Source organism: Chrysochloris asiatica, unplaced genomic scaffold (assembly GCF_000296735.1).
Source record: "Chrysochloris asiatica unplaced genomic scaffold, ChrAsi1.0 scaffold00108, whole genome shotgun sequence".
Taxonomy (NCBI): domain Eukaryota; kingdom Metazoa; phylum Chordata; class Mammalia; order Afrosoricida; family Chrysochloridae; genus Chrysochloris; species Chrysochloris asiatica.
Window position 1 is genome coordinate 2,399,159 of NW_006408626.1, and position 15,306 is coordinate 2,414,464.

Here is a 15,306-nt window from a genome sequence, read left to right on the forward strand (position 1 = left end):
GGACAACTTCAATGCTTTCTCCGTTGATAAGAATATTGTTTATTGGTCCAGTGGTGAGGATTTTTGTTTTCTTTACATTGAGATGTAATCCATACTGAAGGCTGTGCTCTTTGATCTTCATCAGTGTGTGTTTTAAGTCTTCTTCACTTTCAGCAAGCAAGGTTGAATTATCTGCATATTGCAGGTTGTTAATGAGTCTTCTTCCAATCCCGATGCCACGTTTTTCTTCATAAAACACAGCTTCTCGGATTATTTGCTCAGCATACAGGTTGAATAAATATGGTGAAAGAATACAACCTTGTCACACATCTTTAAAAATTTTTTCAAATGCTCATGTTTATTAATGGTAACTGCTATAAAATAAATTAACGATAGGGTTGACAGAATGAGAGGGATCTCTCCAGGACATACTGTTACTGGGGAAAAGTTGGAAGATGCCCTCAATGGTACCCTGTGTGTGTAAGTGCTGAGAAAAATGTCTGGAATTAAACACCCAAAGCTTTTCTTTGTAGTGACATCTGGTGTGGGAGGAGGTAGTGCTATACTTTGCAAACTGTATCTAACAATACTTGTTTTCTGAGGAAAGTGCATAGGCATCCAGACAGAACTATGCATTAGGTCTATATCTTGTTCATCAGTGAAACTCTAATATCTAACCAAGTGCTTGCTACATAGTAAGGAAACTTGACGTTGAACTTTTAAGTGCTGTGAGCTTTCTTTTACTTGTATTACGTCTGATGGCCTGGAGTAGACAACCCCACCTAATGACACACTAAATATAATAGAAGATAAGGATAAACTGACATTCTTGAAAGGTCACCAGGTTCTACTCCTCTCCATACAGAATTAGTTGTCTTCATTGGGTTCGCTGATTTCTTCATACACCACATGATACTTTCTTTCACGCAGCCTGTGAGACCAGATTTTAGTCTCATCTTTCATGGGTTCTGGTTTCTGTTGATTATGCTGACCTAAGGGTGTTGGCTGTTTCTTAGCCTGTTCTGCGCCAGACGGTTTCATCAAGCCTGCCGTTCCTGACATTGCTTTCGGATCATTTTCATTCTGTGACGTCTTCTTGGACGTCATCTTCCGGCGTTTGCTTTGTAGCGCACTGGAAGCCATCTGAGGCGGTTCTTCCTGGTTCTCTATGTCATCAGAGTCATCCATCTTGGCAGTCTGTATATTAGGATGCATGAAAGATGGGGTGGAAGTATTGAGACCTAGATTATTCATGGCATCAAAGTTTCTCTTCATATATACATGGGTCACTTTCTCAGAGTATCCCATCTCTTCCCATTCTTCCTTAGAGAAGTATTTGGCAATGTCCTTGAAAGCCTTGCTCTTCCTATCAGATTTCTGGGTATTAGGCTTGGAGGTTTTGGCAGAAGCTCTGCCTCTGTTCATGGTACTGGTCACCAAGGGATACAGTCCGAATCACTCTGGCACAAACCCAGCACTTCTCACCACCTGCGAAGTGGATGTGAAGCAGCGAAAGCGAAGAGTCGAAGTCTCACTCGGTTAGGGGATAAAATACGGCAAGTGAACTGGCCCAAGCACAATCAGCCAATCATGGCAGTTGGTGAGTTCAATCTGGCCAATCAGAGCTAAGTAAAGTGGGTGGGATTAAGGGAGGTAAAATTGGTCTACTAGTCTCATCTTTTTAAATTTTAAAACAGTCAGCGTTCCCATGTTCTGTTCAAATAATGCTTATTGGTCCAGGTACAGATTCCTCATGAACACAAGTGTTCCTGAGTACTCATACTTTGCAATGTTATCCATAGCTTGTCATGATCCACACAATCAAAAGCCTTTGCATAGTCAATAACACACAGGTAACATCTTTCTGATAAGGAGCTCTGGTAGCGTAGTGGTTACGAATCGGGCTGTGAACCACAAGGTCAGCTTTTCGAAACTACCAGCTGTTCCGCCGGAAAAAGATGAGGCTTTCTGTTCTCGTAAAGATTTACAGCCTCGGAAACCCTGTGCAGGGTCGCTATGAGTCGGAACCACGGCACATAACAACAACAACATCTTTCTGACATTCTCTGCTTTCAGCCAAGATATGAGTGTATATACCCAATATTGCAAAGGGTTGCGTACCAAACAACTCTGTTCAGGGACACAGATGAGGTTGGTCTGTGAGTGAGGATGGATGGACTGCTAAAAGAAAAAAACAAATAAAAAACAAATCTATATTGGAAGAAGAAGAGCCAGAATGCTCCTTAGAATCCAGGATGGCCAGACTTCTTATCTCACATTTCAAACAGATTATCAGGAGGGAAGCCCCTAGTTGTTGTTGTTGTTAAGTGCCGTCGAGTCGGTTCCGACCCACAGCGACCCTGTACAGGGTTTCCGAGGGTGTAACTCTTTACGGGAGTAGAAAGCCTCATCTTTTTCCCGCGGAGCAGCTGGAGAAGGACATTATTCTAGGTAAAGTGGAGGGTCAGTGAAAAAGGGAGAATCACAATAAGATGGATTGGCACTGTGCCAGTAGCAATAGACTCAAATATAACAATGATTGTGAGGATGGCCCAACATTGGGCAGTACTTCTGTTGTGCATGAGGTCTCTATGAGTTGGATCTGACTGCCAAAAGAACCAATAGATCTGTTTTGGAATACGTGCAGCCAGAATGCTCCTTGGAGGCCAAGATGGCCAAACGTTGTCTCTCATACTTCGGACATACTGTCAGGAGAGACCGGTCATTGGAGATGAATATCATGTTTGGGAAGGTGGAGGGCCAAAGAAAAAGAGGAAGACCTCCAACGAGCTGGATTAGCCAAGTGGCAGCATTGATGGACTCAAGTGTGGCAACAGTAGTGAGGTTGGCCCGGGATCAGAAAGTGTTTCGTTCTGCTCTAAATAAGGTCGCTATGAGTTGGTACTGACTTGATGACACCTAACAACAACAGCAACAACAATCACATCAACTGTTTTCCAAATTTCTTAAGTTCTTGAGGGAAGGGTTTCATCTTACTTGTTCTTTTATAAAAAATAAAGAGCTTTATTTCAGAAAGGACTTAGAAGTTTAATGAAATATGATCAATATTTATTGAGTGTTTTTGATGTGCTAGGCAGTGTGCTAAGTTGCTGTGAAATACCTTACAAAAAAATACAAAAATGCAAGATAGATTAACTAGAGAGAAACACAAGAGAGTGAAAACAAAGGTGACATGAGGAAATGGGCCCAAGAATAAGGCTAAAAAGGCTTTCAGTAAAGACTAGTTTCCACAGGGAATTGTTCTAAGAACACTTCAACAGCAGTGGAAATCCCATTCACAATAATCATGAGGTGAAAACAAAAACAAAAATTGCTTAAGTGAGACATAAATATTCTTGGTTCCAAAGTCAGCTATAACATTTTCTACAGTCTTTGATGAAAAAAATATTACTCAAATATTTCTTAATCATGGCCAGGCTTTGTGTTCTATGCTAGAGAACAAGACATAATACTTAGGCTTAAAGAGTGTAACTATCACAGCTAATAGTTTTTAAATTACTTGTGCCCATAGATTTATTTAGAATTTTTGAGTTCTATTCAACATTAGTGATGGACAGAGAAGATGAGAAAGTAAATTGGGAGTTCATAAGATCCCTGGGTGGTGCACAGATTTTTTGTTTGACTATGAGCCTACAAGAAAGAAGGAAAAATTCAAAATGAATGCCATAACAGACACTGAAACTTGCTCTCCTGTGTAGAGATGCTAAAGCAAATGGAAGAAATGAGGAGGTCCAAGAGCTGAACAGAAAATTTCAAACATGAGCTCGAGAAGATAAAGCCAAATATTACAACAAAATGTACAAAAATCTGGAATCAGAAAACCAAAAAGGAAGAACATGCTCAGCAGTTCTCAAGCTGGGGGAACTAAAGAAAAAATTCAAGCTTTGACTTTCGTTATTGAAAGATTCTCTGGGCAAATTATTGAATGATGCAGAAAGCATCAAGGGAAGATGGCTGAAAATTGAACCACAGGATGATTTGAATTCCCAATCTGAAGACACAATGAAGGACCGTAGTCTCGGTGTTCCTCTAGTCTTTTTCTGATCAGTAAGCCTGGTTCTTTTTATGGTTTTGAGTTTTGTTCCATATTTTCTCTCACTCTATCCAAATCCTTCTAATGTAATCTTTTTTCAGAGCAGTTGGTAGTGGTAGACAGGCACCATCTGGTTCTTCTGGTCTTGGGTCCATGAAGACAGATGTTCTGGTGATTCCTTAGTGCATTGGACTAATTGTTTAAAGCATCTTCAGTTTTCATCACTCTTCTTTCCTCTGTACAGGAAGAGACCATAGTTGCGCTTTAGATGGGTGCTCATGAATCTTTAAGATTCCAGTTGCTGCTCATCCAAGTAGGATGTAGAACATTGTCTTTGTGGACTGTGTTATGCCAGTTGACCATGGTGTCTTCCTTGACTATTGTCTTGAGCCCCAGTTGTTGTCAGGTGCGATTGAGTCAGTTTTGATTCATAGTTACCCTATGCACATCAGAAGCAACCACTGCCTGGTCCTGCACCAAGCTCATAATTACTGCTATGCTTGAGTGCATTGCTGCTGCTCCTGTGCCAGTGAATCTTGCTGGGGGTCTTTCTTTTTTTATTTTTTCCACTGAATCTCGACTCTACCTTGCATGATGTTCTTTTCTAGGGACTGACCCCACCTGAAATATGAGAGACAAGGTCTTGACATCCTAACTTATAAAGAGTATTCTGACTGTACTTCATCCAACACAGATTTGTTTGTTCTTCTGGTAGGCCATAGTACTTTCAATATTCTTCTCCAATACCATAACTCAAATACATTCTTCTACAGTCTTCCTTATTCAATGTCCAACTTTCACATGCATATGAGATCATAGAAAATATCATAGCTTGGTTCAGGTGCACTTTAGTCCTCAAATTTTGCTCTTGACTACTTTAAAGAGGTCTTGTGCAGCACATTTACCTAATGAAATATGTCATTTAATTTCGTGACTGCTGCTTCCATAAGTGTTGATTATGGATCCAAGTCAAATGAAGTCTTTGACAACTTTGACTTTTTCTCCATTTATCATTATGCTATTTATTGTGACTGTTTTTTTGTTTCTATACGTTAAGGTGCAAGCCATATTGAAGACTGCAGTATTTGATCTTTATCAGTAAATATTTTAAGTCCTCTTTGCTTTTAAGGTTGTATCATCTGCATATCAGTTGTTAATTAGCCTTCAACAAATCCTGAAGCCACATTTTTTCCCTATAAACCAGCTTCTAAGATTATTTCCTCAGAAAACAGATTGAATAAGTTTGGTGAAATAATACAACCCTGGTGCATACCACTCCTGATTTTAAATCATTCAGTATATCCTTGTTCTGTTTGAATGACTGTCTCTTGGCATGTACAACTTGCTCATGAGCACAATTATTTTGTAATACCCATTAATTACAATGTTATCCATAGCTTGTCATGATCCACATAATTGAAAGCCTTTGTATAGTCAATGAAGCACAAGTAAATCTTTTTGGCATTCTTGGCTTTCAACCAAGATCCATTTGACTTCAGCAATGATATCCCTAGTTCCATGGTCTCTTCTGCATCTGGATTGAATTACTGGCAGTCAGTGTACTGTTATGGTCATTTTGAATTATCTTCAGCAAAATTTTATTTGCATTTGATATAAATGATATTGTTAGAAGATTTTCACATTATATTGGGCCACCTCTCGTTGGAATGGGCAAAAATATGGATCTCTTCCAATCAGTTGGCCAGGTAACTGTCTTCCAAATTTCTTGGCATAGATAAGTGAATATATGCAATGTGTCATCAATTTGGTGAAAGATTTCAATTTGTATTCCATCAATTCCTAAGGCCTTGCTTTTTAACAATGCCTTCAGTACAGCTTGGACTTCTTTCTGTGCCATTGGTTCTTGATCATATGCTACCTCTTGAAATGGTTGAACATTAACCATTTCCTTTTGGTACGGTGACTTTGTGTATTCTTTCCATCTTCTTTTGTTGCTTTCTTCATTATTCAATATTTTGCCCATAGAATCCTTCAATATTGTCATCTAAGGCTTGAGTTTTTTCTTTAGTTCTTTCAAATTGAAAACTGTTGAGTGTGTTCTTTACGTTTGGCTCTCTATATCTAGGTCTTTGCACATTTCATTATAATACTTGACTTGATCTTCTAGAGCTGCCCTTTGAATTTTTTTGTTCATCTCTTTTACTTTCTCATTTTTTCCATTCATTTTGATATTGCTACACTGGAGAGCAAGTTTTAAAGTCTCTTTTGACATCCATTTTGTTTTTTTCTTCTTTCTTGTCTTCCTAATAACTTTTTGCTTTCTTGATATATGATGTTGCTGATGTCATTCCATAATTCTTCTGTTCCACAGTCAGTCGTTGGCCTGGTTTTGGTTGATGATGTTGATATTGTGCATAGTATTTCCCCACAGTTATTTATTTGATTCCTCTGTATTCCATCTGGTGAGGACCAGGTGTATAGTAATCTTTTATGTTGCTTATAAAAGGTATTTACAATGAATAAGTCATTGTCTTGTGAAATTCTATCATGTGATCTCCAGCATCATTTCTGTCATCAAGGCTATGTTTTTCAACTACTGATGCCTCCTCTTTGTTTCCAACCTTCCAATTCCAATCACCAGTAATTAGCAATATATCGTGATTGCATGTTTGATCAATTTCACACTGAAAAAGTTGATAGAATCTTCAGTTTCATAATTACTGGCTTTAGTGTTTGGTCTGTAAATTTGAATAATAGTGATATTAATTGGTCTTATAGATCTATGGGTATTATCCCATCACAGACAGAGTTATACTTGAAGACAGATCTTAAAATGTTCTTTTTAATGATGAATGTTATGCCATTCCACTTCAATTTGTAATTCCTGGCATAGTAAACCATATGATTGTCAGATTAAAAATGACCAATACCAGTCCATTTTTGGCTCACTAATCCCTAGGATATATATATATTTATTTAAGTTTTTGTTGTTAATTTGGTGATAGTTTACATGGGAGAACATCAACTTTACATTCATCCTATTGTATTTTGTTTTATTGCAATGATTACAATCCCCTCTATGCATCATCATTCAACAGTATTTGCTTCCATTCCCTTTTTTTTTTTTTTTTTTTTTTGAACTAAGGAAAATATAACCATTCAAACAAGCAAAGGGTACACCCTTCAAGCCCACCCCCCAGCCATCAGCACACAGCCCCTCTCCCCCCATGAGTCCAGGGTTCCCAGCCTCTCCATCTGTCCACATCATCATCTCTGACTCCATTTCTGGTGTAACTGCTTCTCTGGATAGGGTCCTGCACTCCGCTCTTCTTGCTTGAAGGTCCCAGGGTCCTCCTCTCCTAGACTACAAGTTCAACCACTCCCCTTCTTTTGTTACCAAACATCTATCTTTACATTTGCAACACTCACAATCAGTCCTGATAGCAATTATTCACTACTGAACCATAAGTCTTATCACTATCTTCTTTCACAAGCCCCACCTAGACAGGTTGGAAACCACTCAGTGGAGATTCTACCTTCCCCCACACCTTCTGAAACTAGGCTCCCTCTTGAAAGCTTGTAAGCCAGTCATTTTGTGCCTTTGTAGTTCCCCCATTTTAGGTAACCAATGTCTAAGTTGCCCATCCCTGTCAACCCTGGGTACCGAAGGGGTGGGAATGATCCTCACTGTAAAGATTTGTTCCCTCTTTTCAGCTGCTGTATCAATAAGTATAGGTTAAGTTCATCAAATTGTAACGGATTACTCTTTTTTTCCTCTTCTTTCTTCCTCTAGTCGAGTTCTGATGATCATCCAGCCACTGAAGCCAGGTCAAATGGGTGTTATCTGCAAGTATGGGTGTTCTTGTGCATCTCCCCTAACTTCATATCAGCTGGACCCTCCACTCAATGCTCTAGTCCTCTGTGGCTATGTCCCTGTCCCTGGGGACTTCTGGACCCAGGTCTTGCCATACTGCTGGCCAACCAGGTCTCAATCCAGGTGGACAGGAGTTTGTTGAATGTGGTTTGACTTAGCTCACAACTTCATTGTTGTTTTTCCTCCACTTCTCCTTTTTGGTAGACCAACGTGGTCACCAGCAAGACCATATGCCTGCTCATATATTCCCCTTGAGTCTCAGTCTTGGAAGGGGGTTTTAATGCCTGGGATATTGATCTTTATGCATTCTATTTCATTTTTGACAACTTCCAATTTTCCTAGATTTATACTTTGTATATTCCATGTTCCAATAGTTAATGGATGTTTGTAGCTGTTTATCTTCATTTTGAGATGTACCCGTCAGCAAGGGAAGGCCCTGAAGGCTTTACTTTATTTGTGTTATCATAATTAACTCTACTTTGAGGAGACAGCTCTTCCTCAGCTGCATTTTGCCTGCCTTCCAACCTAAGGGGCTCATCTTAAGGCACAATATTTGACAATATACTGATACTCTTCATAACATTTTCATCTACTAGCACTTTATCTGACAGTGTTCCATTGGTATTCATAAGGTTTTCAGTGGCTAAGCATTCAGAGGTAGTTTGCCTCTCCTTCTTCCTAATCTGTGTTAGTCTGGAAGCTCAGTTGAAATCTGTTCACCATGGGTATTTAACACCAGTGGAATAGCTTCCAGCATTGCAGGAACATGCTGGTCACCACAATACAACAAACTGACAGGTCAACAAATCAATCCCTCCAGGTTTTTCATAATATGTAAGCATTTTTCATAATTTTGCTCTTTAAGATCCATGACATTCATGAATATGTTTACATCAAAAGTAAATATCTTTGTATAAATATCCTTTGTCAAATCTTTACATTTGTGGGTATACTTCTACTCTCCTTCTCTCAATCATTCAACTTTTTAATCTATCTATGTATCTACCCATATATCACTGTTATTGTAGGATTGTGTATATATTAGGATTTACCTCTGTTACCTTTAACTCTTACACTAATCTTTGTATCTACTTCCACCTTCATTATTCTTCTGTCAAACTCCTTCTTGTTGTATATCGACTTTCCTTTTACCCAAGCTAATACATGCCTATACTCTAGTCAGTGAGTTATTCCCTCTTCCCTCCTACTCCTGGCAACTATCAATGAATGTTTCTTTTGGTGTGAAAACCTTTTCTTGACTTTTTATAATAGTTATCTCATACATTATTTGTCATTTTATGATTGACTAATTTCACTCAACTGAAGCTCTGGTTATGAATTGGGCTGATAACCTCAAGGTCAGCAGTGTGAAACTACCAGCTGTTCCATAGGAGAAAGATGAGGCTTTCTGCTCCTGTAAAGATTTACAGCCTCGGAAACCCTGTACAGGGTTGCCATGGATTGGAACTGACTCCATGGCATATAACCACCAATGTCCTCTAAGGACTCCTGGTACAGCACTGTAGGATCAGCACTAGACAACAGACCACAAGGTCAGCAGTTCAAACCTACCAGTTGCTCCTTGGAAACCCTATACAGGGTCACTATGTGTCAGAATCTACTAGACAACATTTGACAGCAACAAATGTCCTTCAGTTTCATGCATGTTATGAGATGTTTTGAAGATTAATTGTTATTCTTCAACGTTTGGCAGTATTCCATTTTATGCATTCACAAAAATGTGTTTATTCATTTTTCCATTTATGGGCATTTTGATTGTCTCCATCTTTTGCTATTGTGAAGAGTGTTTTGATGAGTATGATCTACATACATTTATTCATATCACAGCTTTTATATCTCTTACAGCTACCTTGTGGCACTGTAAGATAAACACTGAACTGATAACCACAAGGTTGGAACTTCAAACTCACCAACCACTGCTGGAAACTCCAAATAGGGTCCCTATGAGTCATAACTAACTTGATGGTACACAAAAAAATAACAACATACACCAAGTAGAGGAATTTCTGGGTAATGTGGTATTTCTATTCCCAACTTTGTGAGGAAGTGCCATACTGTTTTCCATAGTTGTTGTACTATTTTATAGTTCCACCAGCAGTGTAGGAGGATTCCAGTCTCTCCTTGACAGCATTTGTTGATTTGTATTCTTTTGAACTTTGCTATTAATGCCTGGACAAGATGATAGCTAACATTTTGTTGTTGTTGTTGTTTTGATTTGCATTGGAGTCCTGGTGTGGTGCTGTGAGTTAATGCGCTGGATAGCAAAGTCAGTTTGAACTGCAAGGTCAATGGTTCAAGCTCACCAGCCGCTCCTAGGAAATTCTATACAGGGTCACCATGGGTCAGAAGTGACTCGACAGCACTTACCAACAACAATGTCTAATGACTGTGAGCTTTTCTTCATATGTCTTGTTGACCATCTGAATGTTTTCCTTGGTGAAGTGTCTTTTCATGTCCTCTACTCATTTTTAAAGGAGCTCTGGTAGCATAGTGCTTACAAGTCGGTCTGCTACTCTCAAAGTCAGCAGTTGGAAACTACCAGCCATTCTGAAGGAAAAAGATGAGGTTTTCTGCTCCCATAAATATTTGCAAACTCAGAAACCCTATGCAGGGTTGCTATGAGTCTGAACTGACTCCATGGAACACCGCCGTTGTAGCTGAGGTGCCAAAGTTTTCTATAAATTTTAGAGATTAGTTTCTTTTCGGATTTGTCACTGCCAAAAACATTTCCTCAGTCTATGGGTTTTCTTTTTGGTGATATCTTTTGATACACATAAGTATCTAATTTTTAGGAGACCCCGGTCATCTAGTTTGTCTTCTGTACTTTGGGTGTTTTAGTTATGTTTGACAGCGTATTTATGCCATGTATCAGAGTCCCTATGTTTACCCCTATTTTTTCTCTGATGATCTTGGTAGTTCCAGGTATTACATTGAGGTCTTTGATCCATCTTGAGTCTGTTTTTGTATATGGCATGAGATATGTGTTCTGTTTCTTTTTTCTGCAAATGAATTTCTAGTTTTGCCAGCACCATTTGTCAAAGAGACTATCTTTTTCCCATTTAATGTGTTTTGGCCATTTGTCAAAGATCAGCTGACTGTAGGTGGATGGATTTACTAATGGGTTCTTAATTTTGTTCCATTGATCTATCTGTCTTTCGTCGGTCGTACCAGCACCAGACTGCTTTGACTTCTGTGGCTGTATAGCAGGTTTTGAGAAAGGGTAGTGAGAGACCTCCTGTGTTGTTGTTGTTTTTAGTAGTGTTTTGTTTATCTGGGGTCTCTTTCCTTTCCACATAAAATTGCTCACTATCAATTTTAAAAAGTGAATATCACAAAATTTAGTTTAGACTTGTTTAGTTTCTACCTCTAGTCTCTGCTTGATTTTGGCGAGCTGGATTGTTTGAAATATTTGGTAGTGGAAAGGAAAGCAGTATTCACACCCTGCTATGCACTGTGATTTCTTTCAGTGTCGAGACAGTTTTATTCCTCCAGAGAGAGGTTGTACCTCCTTGTGTTTGCCCAGAGCTTTTACATTTATTATTGTGTTTCTGCTTGACTTGGAGTAAAGAAGAATTGAAAAGACCTAAGAAACCCACTAATGAGATAGAAGCTGTTTAGAGCCTCCTGATTAGTCAATGTGCAGAATAATTTAAATCATGGTGTACCAAGATCTTTGATATTTGTGATTAGACCCAGAGTGAGTCAGATAACTAATCTGACCCTTTGCTTTGACTTTTTGCCATGCCCTCTTTCACAGTAATTGGAGCAGAGTGGGCTCCCTCTCTCTGTTTTCCTTCTTGATCTCAGTAAAGGCTCCTTTCAGACACGTTCTTACTTTAATTCTGCACGACGGAGCTCTCAGATGTCTCAGAATCTAATTTTGGCGAGGAGTACTGAACTCTCTCAATCACAAAAGTATTTCTGAATGTATGATTCATAGTTTCCATGAGTATCTGATGTTGTTGCTGTTGTTAAGTGCTGTTGAGATATCCTTAAATTTAAATAACGACAGGAATGCCAAATATTAGGGCATATTTTTCCCATTTTATTCCTTTTAGGGCACACTTTTCTTTGCTTATTAAGTACTCTGTGTAAACTGGTACTTTATAGATGACCCTGGCTTCCTTATGCATCATAAATAGTGCTATGCCTTGCTCAGAGGCCTTTTACTTGATCCTATGAAGCTATCAACATGTGAATGTTGTGGATCCTTACCTGTTTACTAAAAATGCCATCAGAATACACAAATTCATAGAATTTTGACTTTTTAAAACTCTTGTATTTACTCCTCCCAGAAGACGCTCAAATGTTTTTCCCTTTAAGAGACAGCATGATGAAGTAAAGAGACTCATAAATTAATTTCAACCTAATCAGTAAATGTGTAACTCTGGGCAAGCTATTTCATTTTCTGTGTTCAACTTCATTATTGCAAAGTGGGGCTAACAGCACTATATAACATATTGGTTGCTGCTGTAATGAAATAAGTTAGCTCAAGTAAAATATTTGATACTGTTTATAGATTAAATTGTGTTCCCTCAAAATATATGTTGAATTTCTGGTCTTTGTACCTTTGGATGTAATTCTATTTGAAAACAGAGAGTTTCTTTCGTTGTGTTAATGAAACCATACTGGTGTAAGATGGTTCCTAAACCTCATCACTTTTGAGTTATAAAAAGACCAGGATAGATACAGAGACACACATTAGGGGGAAACATACACCAAGGAATACCAAGGAATTGCAGAGGCTACTGACAAAGATGAACCTCTCCCTGGAGTTACAACCTGAATTTGGATTTATAGCCTCCTGGACTCCAAGAAAATTAAGTTTCTATTCTTTAAAGCCATTCATAAATAGTGTTTTGTTGGTGGTATTTTTATGGCAGCACTAGGTAACTAAGACATTATAAGTTCTCGATAAAATTTGGCACTTATTATTTTAGGAGTAGGGTTTTAGTCAGAATTAAGTAAGATGATCTTTCATAAAGCTCTTAGTATATTTTTAGATAAATACTATACAGTAGTCACTAGATTGCTAACACAAGGTTGGCAGTTTATACTAACCATCTGTTCCTTGGAAACCCTAGACAGGGTCACTATGAGTCGGAACCACCTCAATGACAACAACAGTAGGTACTCAACAGATATTTGTTGTTGTCATTAAGTGCTGTTGAGTAGGGTTCAACTCAAGTGATCCTGTATAGGGATTCCAAGGAGTGGCTGGTGAGTTTCAACTGCTGACCTTGTAGTTCAAATTGACCTTATGGTCTAGTGCTTTATCCCACAGTACCAAATATTGGGGCCTTTTTATTTCCCATCTAAAGTTTCAGCTTTACTTTATTCTCTTTAACCTACTAAGACTGTACAGAGAATTCAATGCTTACATACTTTGCTTAAAATTCTGGGCTCACATCACATTCAAGATCAAAGCTAAATAAAATAAAATCTTGAGCACTGTCTGCAGACATTTCTACGTGTCACAGATGGGGGAGGTATATGATAGCATCTAGTGGGTAGAGGCCAGGGATGCTGCTGATTATCCTACCATGCTCCTACTACCATCAAAAAAGAATTATTTCACCCAAAATGTCAATAATGCCAAGGTTGAGAAGCTTTGGTCTAGATAGCTATATTCCCTGGATTCAGGAAACACAGAGGTCTTGGAGGGAGTGACAAAGTGAGAGGTGATAGTAAAAGTTTGAAGCTGTAAATAATCTGTAGAACTTTATTTTCCATGGGGGAAAAATTAGCTGTCTTTCTCTTGATTACCAAGAAACGCATATAGTTTCTTGTTTTGAATCAAAATGTATTTTAAATACATTCTCAAGCCAAATTGACATCTTCTGAGAATCCCTGGTGGGTAAAAGATGTTTTAAACTCTGGAAGATTAACACTGAGGAATTCACAAGCAACAACCATAAAGAGTTAGTACTCATCTACTATTTATGATTCAGTGACAACTTTGTGGCCAAGGGAGGCAGGAGCCTTAGAGCCTACTTGCAACTCCCAGAGACCACTAATCAGCCAATTGTTCCAGGACAACATGCCAGCTTATCAGCTTAAGCAGCTTTAGTTATAATGTTGACAAGAGGCTAGGCACTGAGTTTAAAGGAAAAAAAGATGGAGAGTGTGAAATTTAAAATAAAAATCCTTTCGATGTTTCCCTGTGTTTTATTGACTACACAAAGGCATTTGATTGTGTAGGTCATAATAAAAATGGATAACATTGAGGAGAATGGGAATTTCAGAACACTTCATTGTGCTCATACTGTACATAGACCAAGAGTAGTCATTCAAAAAGAACAAGAGGATAATATGTGACTTAACATCAGGAAAAGTGTGCATTAGGGTTGTATTCCTTCACCATACTTATTCAATCTTCATGTGTGCTGAACAAATAATCTAAGAAGCTGGATTATATGGAGACATAGTATCAGGATTGGAAGAAGGCTCATTAACAACCTGCAATATGCAGATGACATGGCCTTGCTTCCTGAAATTGAAGAAAACTTAGAGCGCTTACTGATGAATATTAATGATGATGATAGCCTTCTCAAAATAAAGAAAACAAAAATCCTCAAAACTGGACCAATAAGTAACATCATAATAAATGGAGAAAATACTGTAGTTGTCAAGAATTTCATTTTACTTGAATCCACAATCAATACCTTTGGAAGCAGCAGTCAGGAAATCAAACAGCATTTTGCATTATGCAAATTTGTTGCAAAAGATCTCTTTAAAGTATTAAAAAGCAAAAATGTACCTGACCCACTCTATGGTATTTTCATTCATTTCATATGCATGCAAAATCTGGACAATGAATAATAAAGACCAAAGAAGAATTGATGCCTTTTAGACATGGTGCTTGTGAAGAATATTAAATACACTGTGGACTGTCAGAAGAAGGAGCAAATCTGTCTTGCAAGAAGTACAGTCAGATGTTCCTTAAAAGTTAGGATGTTGAATACATCTCATGTATTTTGCAAATATTACCAGAAGGGACTCCCTGGAGAATGACATCATGCTTCACAAAGTGTATTATTGTAGTTAAGTGCTGTTGAGTTGGTTCTGATTCATAACGACTCTGAATAGGGTTTCTGAGGAGTGGCTGGTGAGTTTGAACCACCTACCTTGCAGTGCTTATCCTATAATGACACATTAGGAATTCTCATAAAGTATGTTTTTGTTGTCAGGAGCCATCGAGTCGGTACCAACCCATAGCAACCCTATGCACAAACGAAACACTGCCTGATTCTGGGCCAACCTCACTACTGTTGCCACGCTTGAGTCCATCGATGCTGCCACTTGGCCAATCCATCTCATTGGGGTCTTCCTCTTTTTCTCTGACCCTCCACCTTACCAAACATGATATCCTTCTCCAGTGACTGGTCCCTCCTGACAATATGTCCCAAGTATGAGA

General features: G+C 38.5%; 2 protein-coding genes across 2 annotated transcripts in view; both read right to left on the reverse strand.

Annotated features, from left to right (window-relative positions):
* The window catches only part of LOC102834192 (calcium-activated potassium channel subunit beta-2-like), a 508,673-nt gene that overhangs the window by 7,337 nt on the left and 486,030 nt on the right, over positions 1-15,306 (reverse strand). The gene's annotated exons all lie outside the window — the stretch shown is intronic.
* On the reverse strand, positions 847-1,404 carry LOC102841368 (protein SSX1-like). Its single transcript, XM_006867716.1, has one exon. It carries the CDS (start codon positions 1,402-1,404, stop codon positions 847-849), a length of 558 nt encoding a protein of 185 aa, XP_006867778.1.